The sequence below is a fragment of the Lissotriton vulgaris genome, chromosome 7, assembly GCF_964263255.1.
Source record: "Lissotriton vulgaris chromosome 7, aLisVul1.2, whole genome shotgun sequence".
Lineage (NCBI taxonomy): Eukaryota > Metazoa > Chordata > Amphibia > Caudata > Salamandridae > Lissotriton > Lissotriton vulgaris.
In genome coordinates this window covers 1,739,464,339-1,739,488,619 of record NC_141695.1, presented here as the reverse complement: position 1 = coordinate 1,739,488,619, position 24,281 = coordinate 1,739,464,339, and the positions used below count along the sequence as shown (strand labels likewise).

Genomic DNA, 24,281 nt, shown 5'->3' with positions numbered 1-24,281 from the left:
CTCTTTGGCTTCGCCCAGCAGATATTGCCGCAGTTCTTGCTGTGCGAGGACTAAATTGTGGGGAATGATGGGGCAGGAATCGGCACTGAATTGGGAAGATAGGGGCGCCTGGCGCATTTCTAGGGCATCGAGAAAATGTTTACTATTTTAATTAAAAGCCAACTGAGATAGAATAGACTGCATGCAGAGAGAAGAGTGACTACAAGCAAGATCATTTTTAGGTGAAGGTATTGACTGTATTGTATAGTATATTATATTGATTGGATTGATTATATTGATTGTAACACACTGACCCTGGACCAGATCCTCATCCAAAGCTCTCGAGACACCGGCTCTACGAAATGTGGCTGCTCCATATCCACCGCTGTGACAAAGCGCATCGCCGGGAGACTGCCTGGAAGAGAGAAAGCAGATCATGCAACAACATATTGGACAAAAAGAGGCAGCTGGAAGGGCGAAAAAGAAAATATGATCCATCCAACAGACCTCCATGTTGTCTCCATGACTTTTTGGTATATCAGTGTATTTAGACAGTGTGTTGGACTACGTAATAGTATAGGGGTCCTGGAGACAGTAATGTGATTATTACTCATCTATTCCCCACTCAAGGAACTTGTTCTGGTTGGTGCGCTCATTTTCCATATCTTTCACTCTTTCCAGAAGACTTGCAAAGCCTTGTGTTATAGAGAAAGGACCTTGGCAGCTGTTCTCAGGAGCTGTGGCTGCAGAAGCCGGAACAGTAGCAAACTAAATAAAAACACATTTTTTCCCCTTTCACATTTGAATGAGGAGCAAACTGCAGCCCCTGCATGTCTTACAAGGTCTTCCAGGGACATGAATAGGAGTTGTAACCAACAGAAGTGTCAATTATAGTTTAGTTTTAAAAAAGGTGCTATTTTGCAATGGCTAGTTAAGATAAATCTGCAACAGGAAAGCTGCTGTACTAGGTAACCCCAGTGCGGTCTGCTCTGGATTAAACTTCCCCGGTTCCATGAAACACTTACTTGGGTATTATTCAGACTTTTTGTAATTGGGGCATTTATAGCTGCCCTTCATTGCACAGTCCGCTTTACGGCTGTAGTATGCTAGGGCACAATGCTCGCCATTCATATGGGCAGCTTTGTAGTGGGCCGCAGGTGTATTCTTTTTTACTTTCCACTTCTTAAATGTAACTCTCTATAAAGTGTTTATCTACAGTGTTTAATTATACTGCTTATTCAATGGTGCACGAGCATCATCTTTGTAAAGGACTGCCTTCGGCCTACTACCAGAAAGAGCAGGACACCTTCTTGCGGCCATTGTTTTAACTGAATGGCAGACTGATCCAATAGATTTGACCAAGCGCTTTCTGCTTCTAGGCAACATATTCGGCAGAAATAAAGAAAGAGAAAGAAAGAATGAAAGAAAAATTTATGTATGTAATTTTGTTCTTCAAAAGGAGGATCGGGGGCTTTGATTGGGTTTCAGCTGATATCTATTATGAATGTTTTTCAAACAAATCACTGCTGCACTGTAGCCCAAGCCAGCAGAAGTTTGCGGTAATGAAGGGAGAAATTATAGAACAGGATTGAAAACATTAGGAAAGAAAAGGGAAATTCTGCAGTGCATTCTGCCTCAGTATTGTTTGTAATTTTTGACACATTATAACTGGGCTCAAGTTTCACCTCATTAATGTCAGTGTAACACTTGACTACAGCAACCATCATGTGAAAGGAGACCGGCTAGTCTTTGCAAAGGGTCTTCCAGTTCCATTGTTGTCAGATTACTCAGCCAGTGGTGGATTCTGTGGCAAATGTGCTAAAACCATTACTGCAGTGGAACAGGTGAAATTATCAAAGAGAAGAGCGAACTTTCAAGAAACCCGTATAATGGTCCTTGAGCCTCAATGGGACTGGGCGAAGGTTGTTCTCAAAAGCCAGCAGTCGCGTTTATCATGAAAGGCGAGAGCTGCACTCTCAGAGAGTGCCCTGCAGAAGAGAAAAGTTGCAGATGTCTCAGGAAAGCTCAAAGCCAGTCAGCCTGGGCCTCAGATACTGTTGTATTCTGGCTGCTTCTATGTTATGAAGATTAGGATATGAAAAGGAGAGTATACAAAACACTTCTCGGGATATTGTAAATTCCCAAGTCCCATGTGCCACCTCACCCATATAGACATCCAATTAATAATCCACACTAACACCCATTATACCATGCATTAAATCAAACCGCTCTCCAATGGGCAAAATACATTCCCTTTTTTCACCCAATTCTTTGTACACCGATTTCTTTGGGGCCATACACCAATCTATCCCCTCAATCATGTGCCCAAGTCCAGGCTTTTATATGTCCCTAAACTGTCATCCAATTTTTTGGCTTTCCTCTCCCCACCCATCGCCTAGTGACTCTCTCCAGCCACTTCCTTTCAACTTAGTCCTTCTCAAAGGTAGAACTCACCAAAGTATTGCCATCTGTAGGTCCATCAACAGACGGGGCAATGCATACTGTTGATGATTGTAAGGGCTTGAGGGATAAAAAATAGATTTCCCATGCATAAGGAGTATCGGACCTATATTATGTTAGCATGATGCATCTATACGTACCCTCTTTTGCTAAAACGACATGTATATATTTTATATGTGCTTGCAGGGGGGAAACGTTTATTCGCTCTTTGCGTATCTATTGCTAACAGAGTAGGCTGAGAACCATACAGACCCCATTTTCCAAACCTACGCTCGAACACGGGCTGTGATCACGTGTTAGTCTCCGGCAGTTGTCAAGCCCCAGCTCATCTGAATTACTGGGAGCAGCTGAACGTAGGCTGTCTACTCGACTGTCCTGAGACTCAAGGTCGCATCTTGCTTTGGGTGCGATAAGCGCATTCCTGGAGGCGCCATGCCTACACTCCGGGGCACCAAGACGAAAGGGAGTCACCCCTCCTGACCTTCCCAGTAATAAATAGTTAAGCTTTGAACTAATCATGTGTGCCATATATGGTCCTTCCCTGGAGCCAGAGGGCCAACTGGTGTTTTTCCTTTACTGTGATTATATGTGTTGAACTGAAAACTATATAACCTCCGGTTTGAATACCAGCCAACAGTCTTCTCCGCGCACCTGATGGGTGAGGGGTGGAGAGGCTCCTCTATAGAGTATTTTTGCTTAATAAATGATTGAACTTTCTTCACTGCCAACTGACTGATTATTTGGTAATGGGATTGGGGCTATTGGTAGGTATGGCCCTTTATATTATTTTTTTGGTACTTCAGTCTCCATGAAACTTTCCAGGTCCTCAGGGGCATGAAATGGTTTGATTTTCCATTCAACATGACAAGAATGAAGCTAAAAGCCAGCAGCCTAAACATGAATATTCCATTTACACAGCAATGGACGAAGTGACAAAACCTTTTCTGATCAATGCTGGTTTCATGGGAGAAGTTAACCAACAAGTATATCTTGTGAATGTTAAAGAAGAAACAGAGCTTCCTTTTTATATGAAATGATGACCCGCATAGCCAGATGGTGGTGAAGAAAGCTAGCCAGATGGTGGTGAAGAAAGCAAGTGTTGACCAGTTGGGGCGTCTTCCACAGGAGTGCATCTTGTGCAGCCTTTGGAACTCGAGATGAGGGAGGAATTCTTGTGTAGTTGTTCAGGTGTAAAGGACATGTCGACCATTTCCATCTTTTCTCTTGGCCCATGTCTGGTACATATCTTAGTTGGTTTCTAGAGTTTCAAGTCTCTGATCTAATTGTGACTCTAACATGAGCATCTTAGTGTACAATTAAGCCACAAGGTGCAGTCTTTTAAAGAGGAGATAGTTGATTTAATAAAAGGTAAGATCCAGCATCACAAGCCCCAGATTACCTCTAACATTTTTGTTGGGGTAAGTGTCTACTGTCAAGGCTTCGACCTAGCGGGAAAAGCCTTCTGAAAAAATGTGCTTCTCTGTAAATTCCAGTCAAATACGGGGCATAGCGGTTTGGGAAATGTACCTCATTCAGGTTTAAAATGAGAAAGAGGTAGGATGCTGTATCTCTGGCAGACATGTTAAAAGGGAATATAAAGCAATGCTTCAAAACAGTAGCTGTGTTGAGCCCACTCTGAAAAACTTCTGAACAGGGCTGTCGAGGGCAGTGTGGTCATGTGTTACCGCAAAGGATGTAATTCAAGTTGTCAGCTTCCCAGGCCAGCACTAATAAAGGATGCCCCATGCATGCACTGCAGGCTGCAAAGTCAAAAAGAGGCCCACACCAATGGCCGGAGCATGGATATTGTAGAATACGATCCCAAGTCCAAGAGAGCCATGGGACAGCAATGGGCAGAGGCCACCTACTTGCCACACAAAAGGTTTGTCTCTACTGGATCTGGTGTCAGCATGCATGGGGGCCCCACTGAGGAAGGGTGCTGGCAGTGTGTGGGGGACGCGGCCTAGGGCCTTTAGGCATCCAGAGCAGCAGACATCTATCTTGGTACAACCCTCTACTTCATTCTTATGGATTCTTTCGCTTAAGATTTCGGTTGAGGCCTTGCCTAGAATCTGTATTGCCATGTGCTTACCTGTGGAGCAGGAAGGAGTCAAGCAGTTGAAGGTGTGCATGCAAGGCACTTCTATTTGGAAAGAGCAATGCAAAAAGTGTAGATTCTGCTGAAAATAATTCTTTAATCATAGTTCCTGATGCTGCACATCTTTAGGGGTGAGTAAGAACTCACGATTACAGTGGGACAGGGGTTAAAGAATGAACAGAAACAAAGGAGAAACAGCATGGTGGAGAATTTAAAGGGACAACATGGCAGGAACACCATCATACTACTGCTCTCAGATGAAACAGGGAACACACAGCAACAAAGAAACCAACCGGCAAATAGTCAAAATTACCTTTCTGAATTATAGTTCCAAAGAAGTCCTTGGGACTTTGTAGTGGGACCTGGAAGTACTTGGCGAGTCGCTTAAGGTCCTTGCCCATGTAGACACCTTTCTTAGGGACCATGGCTGGGGGCTGGTTTCCTGCTCGCAAAAGAAGAGAATAGGAAGTCAAAGTTGGGGTGGTCTTTATCTCAAACAAATTATCACTGATGTAATCTGGTAGAACACAACCTTGCCAGTGTACACCCACTCACCGGTCCCACTTAATACCCAGGGGAACTACCACAGGCTCTTATCTGTGGAGCATACCTGACTCTTTCATGATGCCGCCAAGGAAACCGGGGCGTAGGCGGATGTCCACATTCCATGCACTGCGGTACCGGCACATCACCTGCAAAAGAAAATTTGCCCAGTCAGAGGAGGCTCACAGATAAGACTAGCCAGAACACACAAAGGAGGCAGCGAAACCAGCCTAACGACAAAACCATGCAACACGGAGTGGGCAAGACCCAATGATGAAATCCTGAAGCATGGAGTGGACAAGGCTCATGGGAGTGCCCATGCAATGTGGACTGGTGAAAAACCAATTAACTAGGTCCACAGCCCAGACATCTTACAAATCCCAGAAGTCTCTATCTAGATTGAGCAAGAACCCATTCACTGTAAATGAAACTCATAATTAGTCACCAGATTAGCTTTTTGAGGGGAAACGAGGAGGATACAGATCAAACAGTCTGAATAACCTGGTTTCTCCGAGATATGCACATTTCAATGCAGCAGCTAACAAAAAGATGAAATATGAGCCGTCTGTACTTTTAGTAACTAGAACTGTTATTTATTGAATGTTGCAGACACATCATGCATTTGGGAAGTGGGCAGATTAGAGCCCGCAGTTCAAATAAGTGAGGTGGATGGAAATTTGGGTTGGTCAAGGCTGCCGCTTTAAATGGAGACATGTTGTAGAAATGACCTTGCAATATGTAGGAATGGGGCAAAGAGACTAGCTGCAATGGAATATGATGCTGCATAAGGTTCTAATACCATATAGCAAGATTTCCTTAATGTACATCTGGGTAATAGGTTAAAGAGAGGGATAGTCAAATGCTTGCTAACTCAGCAGGGAGCTGTACCTATTGTAAATACACTTCATGGGAAACTGCTAGAATGTCATAGGTATAGGCTACTTCAGTCATTCAGGTTGTAGTTCAGAATAAGAGGTGTCACAATTTCAATGAATAGATCCACGACCCTAACAAGTAAGTAAGTCAATTTTATTGTATATAGTTAATTAAAACCGTTGCAATTTTTTTGTGCTAAAATCTTCCAATTGGCATTAAAAAGGTAAAAAAAGATACACAGGCAATCTATATTGTCATATTAAAAAAGAAATTGGAGTCATCTTAGGTTCTAACTGTTGTTTTTAAACATTGGCTCTTATACACTATTTTTCATTTTTCCATATTAAGAAGCTAACTTTCTGCAAAAATCTAGTGGCCCTGCATGCTACCTGTAACAGTTGGCTGTTCAATACTAACATGACTGCTGGGCGACATGCTCTAATTTGAAATGTACAAAATGCATGTAATAGATAAAAACGAAAATTGTTCAATGATGGGCAAATACACAGTATGTGGGTCAGAGTCTCTTCTGCTTGACCACAGAGTTTGCAGAGTGATGTTGACCATGTTTGTTTCCAAGCTGGAACCTGATCTTTTGAGATAAAGGCCCCCATCCGGGTTCGAAGTAGCAGTTGTTGGGTCACGGTTGAGGAGAGCATCTCTCGTATGTAGCTAATACCGTCCAACCATGTTTTTTCTTTGCTAATGCCGCCTTATCTGTAATCGAGGCTTTTTGTTTTGCCGCATTATTGGCTATTTTTTTAAAGCTGCAAAGGTATAATTAGTGTTCCATGCTTCTTGCATTTTGAGGTTTGTTAAGGCTTCTTCCAGGACTGTATTCCAAGTGTTTTTTCCTTTTGTTGGATTCTTTATTTCACACCAACAATGCCCCATCAGAGAATCTTCTTGTGCTGCTTTTAGTCTCCAACACATTTTTAGTATTGCTGCTTGTCTTACTGGGTGTTAGTTTGATAACCCCAATTCCAGGCGTACTTGAGCTTGTGAAGCAAACTTCGGGATCTGAAAAATTTATTTGAGTAACTTTGATTGTTGAAGATTCAGGGAGTTTGTGTCTAGCCCTCTGAATAGTTCCGAGCCGTACGTGAGGGTTGGAAGAAATTTGGCTGTGATTACTTTTAGCAAGTATGAATTGGATGGGCACTTCAATTTTGTTTTTAATAAATTTAGGGGGAAGCGTAGTTTGTTAGCCTGGGATTTTCTATAGAGTAAATGATCTTTTAGAGACAACCTTGAGTCTACCACTACTCCTAGATACTTGTAGGTTACACTTTGCTCTATGGGTTTTCCTGCTGCGTGCCATTTGAATTGTTGCCGCCCTGTATGTGATGAAAAACAGATTACTTTCGTTTTTTTGTGTTTGATGAGCAAACCATGCTCCATGGTGTATTTGTGCTACCTTGTAATGGAACGCTGTAGGCCCATTGGAGTCTTACTGCATAGGGCGATGTCATCTGCATACTGCATGCTACTTATTTTGCGGTGGGCTAGCTTCGGGGGGGGGGGGGGGGGGGGGGGGGAAATCGCTTTGAATTTCCGATATGCTCTTGTCCAGGTCTGCAGTGAAAATGTTAAAAAGGGTGGGGCCAGTACACATCCCTGCTTTAGGCCAATGTGGGTTGGAATCTTTGCTGTTGTCCTTTCGCCATTAGCCTAATTTTATCTCGACCCAGGTGAATGTGTATAGGTTGATGATATCCTGCAGTAACCTTGGCGGAATAAATGGGGGTGGGGTCGCACATTACTCACACACCGGCTGTGTCGCCCCTAAGGACTCTGGTCAATGTAGTAAAGTGTTCGTGATGCATCATCTTTCGATCTTCTGCTGTCTTCGCCGTCCCTGGACACGTATTTCGGGGTATCACCCCTCGTCAGCAGGGATAGGCCGTGTACTGGGGTTGCCGATGGCTGCCAATATCTGCCACACCAGTTTCTTGTTTAAAGGCTCCCTCGAGCTGCTTTGAGCTGACGAGCTCGTGGAGAGGCACCTGCGCGCCTGGACAGATACTGCGATCCAAAAATACGGCAGCCTACTCAGCAACCCCAAATCATTTTGCCTAATCTTTGCTGATGATGGATAATAATCCAGAAACACGTGTCCAGAGATGGCCAGCACTAATCTGCACCCACCTGGTGAAACACTCAAGAGACTTTCCAAGTGTACTCGCTTGGCGAACTGAACTGCATCTACCATGATGCCTATTGGCGACTCTGCTGGGAGGTGAAGCAGTGTGCTCCCACACCAGTTTCTTGTTTAAAGGCTCCCTCGAGCTGCTTTGAGCTGACGAGCTCGTGGAGAGGCACCTGCTCGCCTGGACAGATACTGCGATCCAAAAATACGGAAGCCTGCCTAGCAACCCCAAATAATTTTGCCTAATCTCTGCTGATGACGGATAATAATCCAGAAACACGTGTCCAGAGATGGCCAGCACTAATCTGCACCCACCTGGTGAAACACTCAAGAGACTTTCCAAGTGTACTCGCTTGGGGAACTGAACTGCATCTACCATGATGCCTAGGGTCGACTCTGCTGGGAGGTGAAGCAGTGTGCTCCCACACCAGTTTCTTGTTTAAAGGCTCCCTCGAGCTGCTTTGAGCTGACGAGCTCGTGGAGAGGCACCTGCTCGCCTGGACAGATACTGCGATCCAAAAATACGGAAGCCTGCCTAGCAACCCCAAATAATTTTGCCTAATCTCTGCTGATGACGGATAATAATCTAGAAACACGTGTCCAGAGATGGCCAGCACTAATCTGCACCCACCTGGTGAAACACTCAAGAGACTTTCCAAGTGTACTCGCTTGACGAACTGAACTGCATCTACCATGATGCCTAGGGGCGACTCTGCCAGGAGGTGAAGCAGTGTGCTCCCACACCAGAACCTTGGTGGAATACCCCAGTTTGCCATCTTATCTCCATTGGTACTGTGTCGAAGGCTGCTTTTAAATCAACTAAACAGGTGTACAATTTTGTTGATTTGTCCTTCGCTTTTTGGACAAGAAGATTTAAGGCGAACAAGTTGCACAACGTGTTTGAACCCGGTCTGTGTGATTGGGAGGATCTGGTTCTTGGCGACCCATTCTTCCAGTGCTATCAGAAGGTTTGATGCGTAGATTTTGGCCTCTACGTCAATGAGAGCGATCAGCCTGTAGATTGCCGGGTCTGATCTAGCACCTGCTTTAAAAATTGGGTGCAAAATGCTCCCTCTCTATGAAGGTGGTATATTTCCCGTTTGGAAGGCATGATTGAACACTGGGGTGAGGTATTCTGCCCAGAACGCTTGATCGTGTTTAAAGAGCCCATTTGGCAAGCCATTTGGGCCAGGTGCACCGGTGGACCTCAGATTTTTTATAACCATTTATACTTGATGTGGTCTAATCCAATTTTCACCCAAGTTTTGTTCGGCTTCTTCCCTTTTATGTTGGCGATGATAAGAAGTGTGGTCTAATGTCATTACTTGGGGATTGCAGTTGTTCCCTTGATTTTGCTCTAGGTGGCGTCTCCAGTCGGCCTCTAGTATGTTTGTGTTGTGTTCAAGGAATCCTCCGTTTGCTATTTTGTTAATTTCTGCCCAAAATTTCCTGCTATTGTTTGATTTACTTGTTTCCAATAGTTTTTGCCAAGTTTCTGTTTGTTGATTTTTGTTTGCTATCCAAACCTCTTTTTTATATTTTTGCCTTAATTTGTGGATTTGTCGCTTTGTGTCTTCGCCCGTGATCTGATCTTTTCGTTGTAACTGTCTGATTTCCTGGTTTAGGATCATTTTTTTACGCACTATGGAGCCAAGATGTTCCAAAGATGCTCTCATTGGTTTTATTCTGTGGCTATTCTGCTGGAACCAAATTTGTCTGACAAACTTATGATCATCTTTTCCCAATTGGCCCGATGCTCTATCGATCTTTTTTCTTCACCCTTTTCCTGTACCTTTTCTACGTGGGTCATAATTTCTTTGACATTTTTTCAGTTCTATGCGAATCGTTTGAGGTTATATGGGCTAGGGTTTTCCGTCAAGACATTACTTGCTGGTGACCTTACATATTGAAGGCTAAGATCAATTAATTGCAGACTGTGGTCGCTCTCCAATTTGTCCCTAATGATGGAAAAGACAGAGTGCTGACCGAGGGTTGCTGTGCTATGGTGAGTTGGGAAGGCAACAGCTGCTACTGGTTTATGATTGAGCACCTTTGGGTTCGAAATCCTCTGTTTTGCAAGTGCTGGGTTCACTCTTACTGGAGCTCCCACAAGCATAACAAACTGAAAAGAGAAAGTTTCATGGATTTTGTTTCATTTTCACAAAATGCTGTGCCAAGATGGCCACCACAGACGTACGAGCATTAACATCGGCTATCTAGAATAATAACAAGAATTGGCTGAGTAAATACCTTCCACAGCCAAGAATTAATCGGCTTTGCTGTCGAAAGTTTTAACAGTTTTCAAAAATGTTCTGCACTCCTCAACCCCCCTGACCCCATTGCAACCTCTGGTTACTTTCACTTCTTTTCTTCTGTGGTTTTTCATTTTTTGATGAAAACTTTGTTTTCATTACTCTTCCCTCTTTCTGGCATTGAGTACTAATGTTTTAGGTCTTGCTACAGAAGGCAGTGTTAACCAACATGTCAACATAAACTTAAGAGTGGGTTCTAAGTCAGCCCCATGCACTTAACTGGATAGCTTTCCAATCTAAGTTCCTTATTCCTAATTTGTTGTAAAGGCATGCATGGTAAAGGATGAGGCGCTGTAATGCATGTAAACAGCTGCCTTGTAGTGGCTGTTTCCAGTCGCACAGTGTTGCTTCCGAAGGCAGAGCAGTGTCTCCGAGCCAAGCAAAGGCACTGATTTGCCGGGTATGGTTCACACAGTAGGGGAGATGAGCCGGTTCCGGTCTGCCTAGTGGCGATGATGCATGGGTGCTGACCATGCAGTAGTGGCAATGCGCCGGTTCCGTATCTGCATCTGCGATGAAGTTTCCAGCAAGCCACCTTAGGCCCACTTACAAGGGTCCAGGACTAGGCTGGCATCACTTGGCAGGGTAGACTCACAGAGGGAAGAGTCTAGGTGCAGAAGCAGGAGAGCTGGAAGTCTGTTATTGCCCGGAGGCTTCAGATCAGGATGCTAGCCCACTAGCCCTTGGAACCACTCTAGGTTCTGGGAGTCAAATGATACAAATCAAGTCCTTCTCAGGGGAGAAGACTATGGGTCATCACAGAAAGAAAGAAAGCAGTTCTTCCAGAGCAGCAGAACAGCAAAGTGGCAATCACTCAGCAATACAGCAATCCTTCTTCCTGGCAAAGTATCCACATTTCTAGAAGTGTGTTGAGGTTGTCGAATCTGAGGTCCACTTCGTATACCCAGTGGTGCCTTTGAGGTGGGGGAGACTTCAAAGAAGGGTCCTCTCTTTATGCCCTGTCTTCAGACATTACAGGGGGGTATGCAGCCCTTTGTGTAGTGATAGGACACAGCCTATTCAGGTGTAAGGGTGAGGCTGTTCCAACCTCCTCCCTCCCATGATGGCCCTTCAAACTAAGCTCCCATTGTGTGTGGCTGTCTAGTGGGAATACACAAAGTCCAGCAGTCACCCTCCCAAGACGAAGATCAGAGACGGGCTCCAGGCACACAGAGCTAAGAGCAGAAAAAGACGCCATGTGAGCTACCCAGGGCCTACCTTAGGGGTGAATTATATTGTAATTGTATTTATATAGCACTCACTACCCCTAACAAGATGTTGAAGTGCTTTATGGCTAATAGCACGCTACTCCGGAATCCAAAAATAATTAGTCGTGGATTAGTATAAGGAAATAGGAGGTAATTTAAGCTGTGGATATGCGAGTCTGTTAGTTGGATTGAAAAAGGATATTGGAGGGATATTAGAGGGAAGTGTAAAGTAATAAATATATAAATGTATTTAATAAAAAGGGGCGTTTAAGGATTGGCAAGGGGTATTAAATGCCAAGTTTACATGGGAGTGTAAAGCTGCATTCAGGCTGCAATAGCAGGCCTGCAACATGATTTAGAGAGCTACTTAGGTGGGTGGCACAATAAGTGATGCACGCCCATTGTTAGCATTTCATTTACAAGCCCTGGGTATATTGTATATCACTCTACAAGTGACTTACAATTAAATTAAATATGCCAATCAAACCATGTTTAGGGGTGAATATTAGCACTGGTTGGCAGTGATAAAGTGACGAGTCCTAGGGCCAACAAAAACAAATTCAGCAAAATTGGAGGCAAGCTGGAAAAGGTTTGGAGAAAGACCACTGTAAGGCCGTCAGATCTAACATACAGTTTTCCTGGGACCCACAGGCTGACCTTGCTCTAAAAGCCATAACACATGTGGCATCTAAATTGTGCACACAATGAACACATAGGTTAAGGAGGTAACTCTTCATAATTAAAAAAATAAAGTATGTGAAGGTGTTTTACCGTACTGCATTAGATTTTATCCTCTCGTTTAGTGACATTTACTAGACTATTCGTGCTCCTCATCACCCTAATGGCAATGCTGGAACCAATAGGCAAGTCAGTTGTCATGCACTCAGCTTTCAAATGTGATGATGGTGGGAAAAGGAGGCACAGTCAAATAACGTAAGTGCTTAAGATCACTCATTACTGTCAAACAGGGAAGCTGGGCCCTTTTGCAAAATAGATGCTCAAGGATGTGCTAAGTATGAGTTGGGAGTGGGTCTGTAATAAAACGTTCACTCTTTTTGTGGATGACACATTACTATACATAGAACATCACACAAATCACTGGAAATGTTGATGTTAATATCTAATACCTATGGAAGGTCCACTGGAGTTCATAGTAAAAAATCTAAGTCAAACAGAGGCTCCCTGTATCCCTGAAAAATGAATGCACACTTTAAGTATCTGGGGAGCCAGATATCAACGGAACACCCGATATGCTATGCAGACTCTCGACCCACTGCAACAGGAGATCGGCGAGAAGGTCCTGCACTTGAATAAACTGACAGATTTGGCCAACAATAAGCCTAAACCAATAAATTTGCTGGTTATTTTCATTTTGGCCGTGTGCGGAAACCAGTGTAACAAGCAGGTAGCCATGTCGTAGTCTAGGTGTCGATCAGTTATGGCGTCTAGAGGGTCCCCCAGATCTGCCCAATATTCCCCAATAGACGGACAAAGCCACAGCATATGTTCTATTTCCACCTCTTGTTCCAAACATCTGGGGCACGCATCTTGCCCGGGGTCAGGTAAGCGCGATGTAGAATGAAAAACTGTATTTGCTGGAACCGGGCATTTCTGCTCCCCTTCCATGCCCTCTTTAGAATATGTCCCCATGCCGTGTCCGGGATCTGGTGCCCTATGCTCGCTTCCCATTTTGCCTTCAGTACCCCCAGTGGCTGCAAACCGTCTTGCAACATCCGAGATTGGAGGCATGTGACCGCCTTAACAGTCCCTGCTGCCATTACTACATATTGACAAGCCAATGCGGTGAGTGGTTCAGTCTGTCCACCTTTCCAGTGATCCCGAATCGCCGCAGCCACTGCCGCATGTAGCAGGAAGCCGCCCTCCGGGAGGCCATACATATCCCGCAGCGCCCGAAAAGGCATCAGTTCCCCATTCATGTACAGATCCCCTACCATGTGGATGCCCAACTGTTCCCAGTCCTCCAGGGGGTTCCAATCCCCTCCGTGTGGAAGCGCCGTCTACATACCCAGAGAGATTTCCGGCGCATACGGGCGAGTTACCCCTGCCATGCGCTGGGTTCTATTCCAGCAGAGCCTCAAGGTTCGTTCCTCCCCTGTCAAATCCCGCATAGCAAGTTTCTGCTGCAGGATAATGTAAGAGAGGACATGTCGCTGTATTCCTTGCCCGTGTGTGTGTTCAGGTCCTCTGAATTCCAGCGCTATATATTGTGTCAGTACTTGCAGCTGTGCCGCCAGATAATAGAGCTCGAAGTCCGTTACAGCCAGTCCGCCATCCGGCTTAGGCCTCATCAGGGTCGTCAGCGCTACTGTCCTCCTACCTTTGCCCCATAGGAAGACTGTGGTCAACGACCGTAAGTCTTTAAATATGCGTGGTGGGATCCAGATCGGCAACGTACGAAAATAGTAAAGCAATCTGGGGAGCGCTACCATCTTGAGCAGAGCTATCCGTCCTACCACCGACAGAGGGAGTGTCGACCAGAACGCCATACATCCCTTCAGAGCTTTAATACAGCGTCCCACATTCCCTTCTAGCAAATCCATGGAGTCATGATAGACACAAACCCCCAAATAGGTGAGGCATGACGGTTCCCAGGCAATCGCACCAATTGACATCGGTGGCGGCAAACCCTGTTGGACCGGAAAAAGACTTCTTTTGCTCCAGTTTGCCTGAAGTCCCAATACTGCCCCATACTGCGATAGCAATGAAGTTGCTCCCCGCAGCGCTTCTCCAGCATCCTTCAAAAAGAGGAGCAAGTCATCTGCATACAGGGAGACATAATGTGTCACCCCATGAAGCTGCAGTCCCTGGTATGCCCGTCCCGAGCGAGCCTGGATCGCAAGGGGTTCCATTGCCAGCGCAAATAACAGGGGCGACAACAGGCACCCCTGTCTTCTCCCCCTCATCACCGGATATTGGTCGGAGTTCACCTACCCCAGGTGAACCCTGGCAGTAGCCGAGGAATACAGCACTCTTGTCCAAGTACCAAATCATTCACCCAGTCCGAACCGTCCCAACACCTTGTGGAGGAAACCCCATTCCAGGCTGTCAAACGCCTTCTCTATATCGACAGAGAGGACTGCCGGTGAGTCCAAGTCATCAAAGTCTCCCGCAAGAACCAGTAGGAACCGTCTTATATTCGAGGCAGTATTTCTAGTTGGGATGAAGCCCGACTGGTCGGCGTGCACCAGCACAGTAATGTGAGGCAAAAGTCGGGTCGCCAGTATGCGGCTTAGAATCTTATAATCCACCGTCAGCATGGAGAGGGGTCTATAAGAGGCCACATCTGCATCCGGCCGTCCAGGCTTCAATAGTCGGATAATCAGTGCCTCCCGCAACGACTGAGGTAGGTGGCCGACCTCCCCCGCTTCCTTGTATACCTCCTGTAACCGAGGCGCCAGTATGTCAATATAGTGTGAATAGAATTCAACGGGTAGACCATCTAGCCCCGGCGTCTTGTTCCTGGCCATATGTTTAATAACCCCCTTTATCTCAGCTAGGGTGATGTCCCGGTCTAATATTTTCGCCTGGTCTGCGTTCAATTGTGGAAGCGGGATCTCCGCTAGATATCTCTCTATGTCTGTTTCCTTGGCCTCTAGCTTGCTCTGATATAGAGTCTCATAATAAGTCCGAAACCGCGAGAGCACTTGTGCCTGTGAGTGGACCAGTAGGCCTGCCTCCGACTCTATTCGCATGACCGGACCACTTCTCGGTACCGGTTTTGCCAGTCTTGCCAACAGGGTACCAACCTTGTCCCCTTCTGTGTGTAATTTCGTCAGGTAAGCCTTATAGTCAAAGCTACGCAGCCGGTCGACCTCCACCGCTAGCGTTTCCGTCACCTCCAGGAGCTGCGCTTGTAGCGACGGCTGTCCTGGTCGCCGCCGCTCTAAGTCCCTCAGGTTCTCCTCAGCTTTTGCCACATCCCCTAGCACTGTCTTCCTGGCGCCTGAATACTTACAAATACATACCCCCCGGACAACGACCTTGAAGGCGTCCCACTCAACTGCTCTGGTGGAAGCCATACCTTGGTTCTCCTGGAAATAATGTTCAATGGCCTCTCTTATTTCCGTCCGAAAGACCTGATCTTCCAGCGTCTCTGGGCGCAGACGCCATGTCTGGATCGCGGACCGTGCCCTTTGCCACCTAATGGACATCAGGAGCGGGTTGTGATCGGATATAGTACGTGCAAGGTATTCCGAATGCACCACTGTATGGGCAATCGAACTAGAGCAGAGGATCGTATCTATTCTAACATGAAGCTCGTGTATGGAGGAAAAGAAAGAGTAATCTCCGTCTTGAGGATGCTGCACGCGCCAGATGTCTAGCATCTCCCACCTTTCTTGCCAATCAGATCGGTCTTTGGCCGCCAGTTTCCGAACCGGCACCGCTGCCAAGGGGGGATGGGACCTGTCCAGTTCTACGTCTGTGATGGCGTTAAAGTCCCCACCAATTATCGCAGGACCCACTAGGTAGAGCGCCAGCGCGCCTGATAGGCTGTTCAAGAAGCAGGCTTGGCCCACATTCGGAGCATACACACTACACAGCACAACGTCCTTACCATAGAGTCTCCCCTCCACTGCTACATATCTGCCCTCCGGATCCAACACCTGTCTCGTGGCCTGGAAAGGGACACCTGCCCTCACCCAAATAAGCACCCCCCTAGCAAAAGCCGAATATGCTGTGCTGTATACCTGCCCCCCTCCACCTTCGCTGCTGCGCATGTCCCTCCGCTTTGGTAAGATGTGTCTCCTGCAGCAGGGCTATGTGGATTCCCCTTCGCACCAGATACGCATGAACCTTGTCGCGCCTAGTCTCGAGTTCAGACCTCTTACTTTCCATGTGATACATCTGAGATCAGGTAACTCCCCCATTGCATACTTCCATTCGCTCACAGTGCGTCTGCCCACACCACCAGTATGTCCCCAAACAACAACATCCAGCTTAACATTCCTAACCCTCCCCCAGAACAGGACGCAATAACAAGCTATCAGCTCCCATCCAAACGTCACAACAAGACACACAAGACTATCCTGCAGCAGCCGCTACAGGGTGCCTTAATGGCAGTGGAAGGGTGACTCGGCCCCAACAGGCAACAGCCGTTGCCTAGGCCCCACCGCCCTGGATCCCAAATGGCAACAAGTCTCAATTAATAAGTTCACTGGCGCCTCCAGGCGCGTCAACAGTTCGTATCATCCCTCGTCAGTTATCCAACCGCCATGGGCCACATATGTCGGTTATTCATCCATCATTCCATCCGCAGTTCTAGGTGTAACCACAGGGCCCCTGGTGCTATCCGTTTCCGAGATTTCAGTGTCCGACTTCCTCTTGTCTTCCTCAGATTCCGTACCCACTGCTGATTCAGCCCTCCGCGACCCCGTGATCTCCGTCGGCGCTGCCAACACTTTTTGCTTATCCTCCGCCATTCGGGATAACTGTTGTTTCTGCAGGTTTTTATTTCGTTTCCGGGGTCGCTGGGATTTGCGCATCTGAGACGATTTGGGTGGGTCAGAGCTTTCCCGGCCTTTATGATCTGTGCACGCTCTATATGTCTCAAGCCATGTCCATGCGTCATCAGGCGTCATGAAGAACTGAGTCGTGCCATCCACTACCAATCTCAATTTTGCTGGGAAAATCAGGGAGTACTGAATCCCCTCTTCCCTCAGCTCTTTTTTAACAGCAAGATAGGAGGCCCTGCGCCTTTGTGTCTCCTGGGTGTAATCCGGGAATATGGTCACCGTGCTATTGCCGACCTGGAAGGGTCCCGCCGCGCTGGCTTTTTGGATCAGTGTATCCCTATCTTTGTAGTGAAGCAATTTGGCCACTACTGGTCGCGGAGGCCGGCCAGGCAGTGGGCGTCGAGCCGGGACCCTGTGTGCCCTCTCAAGTGTGAAGGGGGAAAGACCCTCTGGTGCAACCATGGTTTTGAGCCAGCCCTCCAGGTAAGCAATCATGTCCGTCCCTTCTGTATTTTCGGGCAAGCCTACTACCCGTATGTTGTTGCGCCTGTTCCTACTTTCGGAATCTTCTGCCCTCTTTTCTAACATCTCTAAGCGACTCAGCGCGTCTCCCATCTTAACTTCCATAGCTTTCTGTGCCGGCGTCAGTTCTTGGATGGCTAGTTCGTGTTCTTTCACCCTATCGGCTAGTTTTGAGTGGTCTGATCGCAGGAGCCCTAACCCAGTCGCAACCTGCGCAATATCTTGCTGTAGGGCGTACTTTGTTGAGGCTATGCTTCCAGTATTTTATCCAGATGTTGTCGCAGCCCCATTTCTGACATCGCCCCCTCAGCATCTCCACTTGCACCATGTGTGTCATCTTGTCCCACGGTCTCCTCTTTCTTATTTTTAGGTTTCATCCCAAGCAGCTGGTCGCACTCCTGCGCTGCGCAATGTACCCGCCTGTGTAGGGGCATCAGGTGTTCCTCCTTACAATGTAGTACCTTGAGAGTGATAAAGCTGATTAGTCGGAATCACAGCAGGCTCGCCGCCTTCAGGACCCACTCCCCTCCAGGTCCAGCATTCACTGTGACATGTATTAGTCAGCACCCCACCTCAGCAACACAGTCTTGGTGCCTGTACCCCTAGGCATTGATTCCCGGTGCCGAGCGTGTAGGAGAGTAGGGTCTGCAATCCTATGGTCACCCCTGATTTTTGCTTTTTTGCTTCACTGGTTTACGACTTTCCCTAGCTGTGGGCCTGCTAATCAGACCCACAGCCTAGCTGTTCTCTCTCTAAATTGACATCCATGTACTTTAGGTGCATTTACCAATTGGTATGGGGTCACTCTTGTAATTCCTTGTACAGTGTACCATAGGTACCCAGGGCATGAGTGAACCCAAGGCATACCATGGGCTGCAGCATATATTATGCCACCCCAGGCTGGCCCTCCAAATCTGACACAACTGGCTGATCAATCAGCTGGGGCAAGGTGGTGTAATCACCCTTTGCTTTAGATATAGTATACCTATATCTAAACCTAAAATGGACACATATACTCCTATAAGTCACTCCTATGGCAGGCCTTAACAATCCTGGAGGCAGAGTGCTTGGAATTATGTGAGATAGTGCTCTGGCATGAGCTGAGCCTGTCTGCAGCTTTCGGAACCAAGTCCTTTAGCTGTTTCCATGATACCGCTGTACCATATACTCTTATGTGCATTATAACCTTGCGGTTATTGCTAACTTTGGCATAGCATTATCAAAACATGTCGAGTAAGGTGTCATACGAATTGGAATACTACCCCCTCGCCAGTTCTGGCAACGTGGGTAGCATTCCACCCTTCTAGAGGGACACTACATGTATGTAACTGTGAACCCCGGTTAAAGTTAACTCGAGCCTCAGCATCACAAAATGGATGCTGCCACCACAGACACAAGTCTGACCTCCTGCTGCTGGGAGTCCTTCCAGCGAGGGAGGCCTGGACAAAGGGTTTCCTGCCTTGGGAGGTGCTAACACCACCCCAGACAGGATTTTGTGTATTAGGTAGGACAGGGCTGAAAGGAATGAGACATCTGTCCTGCTATCAAGCTTAGCCTGAACCAAATCCTATTATGGATTAAAGACTCGCCGAGAATACGAGCACCGCTCCAATTCCCCAATTTTTAATAACATTACCGGCGAAGTCGATGTGAGCAGACATTACCATAATCTCTCACACCTCGGCATAAACTGACAGACAGCCCCCGGCTCTCCGCTATTACAGTACCCCCCAGGATGGCTATTATGCCTTCTTAAGGGGTAATGATATTGAAAACTCTCAAGACAAACTTGACACAAAAGTTTTTGTCCTGATGATGATGCATGTATTTGGTAATTGCATCGAAACGCCGTCGACCTTATTGCACCATATGTTTGCTGGAATTCACCAACTGTGTAAAACAATGGGTTGCTACGATTTAATCTTAGTCTGTAAAACAGATTAACAGTACAGACCGCTTTTGTGCGCTTTTACATAAGTGTTTTGTCATATGTTTTGTCTTGTCCTTTGTGGGTCACAGGCTGTGCCCACTTTTGTATAAATATTATATTTACACTCTTAAACTGAAGAATTGAAAAATAAAAAACTCTGTCCGGCTGGACAGTAGTCATATATACTATCTAGTATATGTCTATCATTCCGTTGATCCCTAAATTACTAGGGTCCCCTGTTCTGTAAAATATCTTCGGAACGGCGCAAATCTCTCTTGATTAAAATGGACGGCAATCTGACCGAGTTGGCAGACACGGAACCGGGACCCCTAGCAGCAGGTCAGCTCTTCAGGGATAAATTTGTAAAGGACGTATCAAAGTACGTTTGGACTTTCACGGCGCTGAACAAGGCGCAGTCAGGCATCAAAAGAGCGCTAAGCCAGGGTGTTTTTAACAGGGCCGGACGAGGCGGGGTCACTCGTCGGGCCGTGGAGGTCCCCAAAGCTCCCAGAGAGGCGACTTTGGTCGTGGCAGGAGCGACTACGATTTAACCAGAGGAGGGACCTTCTATCCCTCACGCAGGAGGTTCAACAGGAATCGTTTCCAGTCGAACAACAATAGAGGAAACTTCAAAAGTCAGCAGAGCACAGGTGAGAGTTGCAGATTTTTCTCTTCCTTTGGGGGGTCAGACGCGACACTGCCTCAGACAGTGGCAAGAGCTTACACAGGACTCCTGGGTGTTACAGACAGTACAGGGCTTTCACTTGGAGTTTTATTCTCGTCCTGTTCAATCAGGTATCCCTGCAAGTTTCCATTTTTCCCAACTAGATCTCAGTTTTATAGAAGAGGAGGTCGCGGGGTTGCTGCAAAAGAGCGCGATCGCACCGGCCGACCAGGGGCCTCACGGCTTTTGCAGCAATATATTCATTGTTCAGGAGGAGGAGGTGGAAACAGGTTGGTTCTGAATCTCAAGGATTTCAATCAGTTTATCACTTACAATCACTTCAAGATGGAGGGCACCCATCTCTTGACAGACTTGCTGCAGGAAGGGGATTGGATGGTCCGATTGGACCTCAAGGACGCCTACCTCTCCGTCCCAATCTTCCCCCCACATCGCAGGTATCTCCAGTTCAGGTGGAAGGGCCAATGGTACGAATATTTGGCTCTGCCTTTCGGGCTCTCCTCAGGTCCTTGGTGTTTCACCAAGATAATGAAGCCGGTTGTGGCTTATCTCAGAGAGAGGGGGATACGCCTCATAATCTATCTGGACGACATCCTGATCATGGCACAGGATCAGAGAATCCTTCAGCAGCATCTCACGCTTACGACGACGCTGCTTCAAAACTTGGGGTTTGTCATCAATTCAAAGAAATCTGTGATGGTTCCAACTCAGGTAATAGATTTCCTGGGATTCACGATAGATTCAATGGCAGCACGATTGTGTCTTCCAAAGGAGAAACGGAGGGATCTACAGAAGGAGATCCGGAAGTTGCTGAGCAATCAGACAGTCACCCTCAGAGCAATCGCCAGAGTAGTGGGATTTTTGGCCTCATCGGTCTAAACGATATTCCCGGGCCCTCTTCACTACAGGGCCCTGCAACAGCTTAAGATCAGGCACCTGCAGAAGGGACTGTCCTATTTGGACGTCGTCCCTCTCTCGCAGGAGGTACGGACCGAACTGCAATGGTGGCTAGGCCATGTAGACGCCTGGAACGGCCGGGCAATATTCGGCTCCCAGCCGGAGGTCATAATCGAGTCCGACGCCAGCCGCTGGGGCTGGGGGGCGCGCTGCAGAGACATTTCTACAGGCGGCAGATGGTCTCCACAGGAGCTTGCGCTACATATAAATTGCTTGGAACTGCTCGCAGGGTCGTTCGCCGTGCGGACGTTATCACCGCGGCAGATATCTTGTTGTATCCTCCTTCGCATGGACAACGTGTCAGCGGTGAGGTACATCAACAAGTTGGGCGGCACGAGGTCATTACTGCTTGTACAGATAGCCAAAGATTTTTGGCATTATTGCCTGGCGAACCAAATATCCATAGTAGCGGAGTATCTGCCGGGCCAGTCCAATCAAGTGGCAGATTGGAACTCGAGATACCTCAGGGACTACAGCGACTGGAAGTTGCTCCCGGAGGTCTTTCAATGGCTACAGACCATTTGGGGTCCATTCCAGAAGGATCTCTTTGCCTCCCGACTGACATATCAAATACCTCAGTTTTTCAGTTGGAGACCGGACCCATTAGCAAGGGCGACCGATGCCATTCTCCAGGACTGGTCGAAGGAAATTCAATATGCCTTTCCCCCCTTCATGTTGATCCCCAGAGTAATGTCACAGGTGATCAGACAACGGGCGGAGATAGTCATGGTGACGCCGTGGTGGACGTCCCAGTCGTGGGTCCCCAAGTTATTACAATGGAGTTGCGATCTCCCCAGACTACTTCCGGAGTCGAAACTGTTATTGCTGGGCCCTCATCAGGAGCGGCATCCATTGATAATGGAGGGTAGACTCCAGCTGATGGCTTGGAGGTTTTCAGGGAACAGTGGCAGTTGCCAGGCGTTTCGAGCAGGACTTCCGATTTTATCAGACAGGCCTGGGCGCCATCCACAAGGAAACAATATTCCTCAGCCTGGAAAAGCTGGGTGGATTGGTGCATGGAACGACACCTGGATCCCGTGTGGGAAGAACTTCCCCACGTGTTAAATTTTATCGGATTTTTATCGGATAAGGCAGCGGACGGATTGGCTTACAGATCGGTGAATAACTTCCAGTCCGCCATCTCAGCGGGGCATGTACAGGTAGACGGGAAACCTGTAGGCATGCACCCAGTAGTTTGCAAGTTGCTCAAAGGTATTCGGGTCTCCAATCCACCAAAACCCAAATACACAGGTTTGTGGGACGTTTCTTTAGTTTTAGCATTATTTAACAATTGGCCTGTCAATTCACTATTAAATAGGAAACAGCTATCGGCCAAGTTAGCCATGTTACTTTGCCTTTCAGCGTGTAGGCGATCGTCGGACGTGCGAGCTCTCAACGTAACAGGTAGAGTATTCACTCCGGAAGGAGTTTCCTTTACCATTACAGGACGCACAAAGACAATGTCACATCATATTAATTACAATGCATTTCCTGATAATGAGAAGTTGTGTGTAGTTCAATGTTTAAAAACGTATGAGGAATGCACAAGGGCCATTAGGCCTCAGGGCTGTTCACAATTGTTAATTGCTTTGCAGAAACCTTTTAAAGCTGTGGCGGCGGCCACCATTGCCAGATGGCTTCGTTATATCATGAAAGAAGCTGGCATTGACATTACCATATTTGGTGCTCATTTTGTGAGAGGCGCTATGGCCTCAAAATCATTCATGTTGGGTTCCAGCATCCAGGACATTATGCATAGTGCAGATTGGTCCGCAGAGTCCACTTTTAGGACGTATTACTATAAGCCGGTGGGGGATATTACCTCTGTTGTTTTCAATAAGCGTTAAACTAGCATAATCTGAAGCCTCCGGTCCTGTAATAGAATCAAAAATTTGCTAACATTCGTGCCAAGAATTTTCAATTCTATTAAGGACACGGAGGCGAGGATTATCCCACCCAGCATGGTTACTTTGTATACCTGCTTGCCCACCCAGTTGTTTCGGTGGTTACGGTCTCATCTTCTTTATTTCAGGTTCAGACAAGAAAGCTGACTGAACGTAGAAGATTGCCAGGATATTCAACCTGAGATGTCTGGTTATTTCTTCCATGTTGGAGGAGTTATGAAGTTTCAAGTTATTTTGGACTTGTTCGCCTCAAAGAAAGAGGAAGATGGCTGCACACAAGGAGTTCTTATGGACTATGGGGGCGTGCCTAAGTACATGTCATGATGGGATATGTAGTTTATTTACTGTTATTGAATGAAAAATACGTATTTTCATTGGCTGCTGTGAGTTTTCAGTAAAAGAATGAGAAGCATAATCCTCGCCTCCATGTCCTTAATAGAATTGAAAATTCTTGGCACGAATGTTAGCAAATTTTTGATTCTCACACCTCAAGTACAAAATGGGCTGTACAAGAGGTGCTTGAGGTGGCTAAGAGGAGGAGAGGCGGCCCAGGTGGAGTGTGCACAAAGCAGCCCCCGCCTCCCCCCCTCCCCCCCCCCCCCCATCAGAGGGTGTCACATGTAAATTTCAGGGGCCTCGCACATTCTTTTCTGCCCAAGGCCCCGAAATCCTAGGCCCTGACGTGAGGAGAGTTGATAGACTTGTTGTAGCCTTCACCACAGAGAATTCGTTCCTGCAGAAGAGATAACACCCCGCCACCCCTCAAACACTGCAAAAAGTAAACAATTCCGCACTGTTTTCTACATCCGTGTCCAAGGGGTACACGGAGGCCAATGCACATATTACGACTTCCCCTCACCTCCACCCAGAGGCAGGAGTAGAGGGGACACCACGTCGTAGAAACCCCGCCCCCTCACCTCGAACCCCAGCCAGGAGTAGGGCGACACCACGTCGTAGAAGAGCTCCAACACGCGCTTGCCGGCTCCGGACATGGCTGTAGGGCAGTTCGGGGGGCCCTGGTCCTTCTGCGCCCTGTTCAGGCTTCGCTGGAAACAGGAAATGCCGCCTGCAGAGAGTTCAGGGGCTGGTAGGCCAGCGACCTTCAACACCGCCCCCGGAGGGGCTATCTGGCGGCATCTGCTGCCACCCAGTGGCCGGATAGAGCATCAGCAGGCAGGCGCCTCGCT

General features: G+C 47.2%; 1 protein-coding gene across 2 annotated transcripts in view; it reads right to left on the bottom strand.

The window, feature by feature from the left end:
• Positions 1-24,281, bottom strand: part of LOC147706533 (glutathione S-transferase kappa 1-like) — a 97,793-nt gene that overhangs the window by 73,096 nt on the left and 416 nt on the right. Inside the window, exons 1-4 of one of the 2 annotated variants that reach the window (XM_086933000.1) lie at positions 24,012-24,205; positions 5,148-5,229; positions 4,851-4,979; positions 294-394 (exon numbers count right to left, since the gene is read on the bottom strand). In XM_086933000.1, coding sequence (XP_086789126.1) covers positions 294-394; positions 4,851-4,979; positions 5,148-5,229; positions 24,012-24,086 — 387 coding nt within the window. In that variant the 5' untranslated portion in view covers positions 24,087-24,205. Of the gene's footprint in view, positions 1-293; positions 395-4,850; positions 4,980-5,147; positions 5,230-24,011; positions 24,206-24,281 lie in introns of those variants that run through there. The other variant, XM_086932999.1, reaches the window with a different exon arrangement.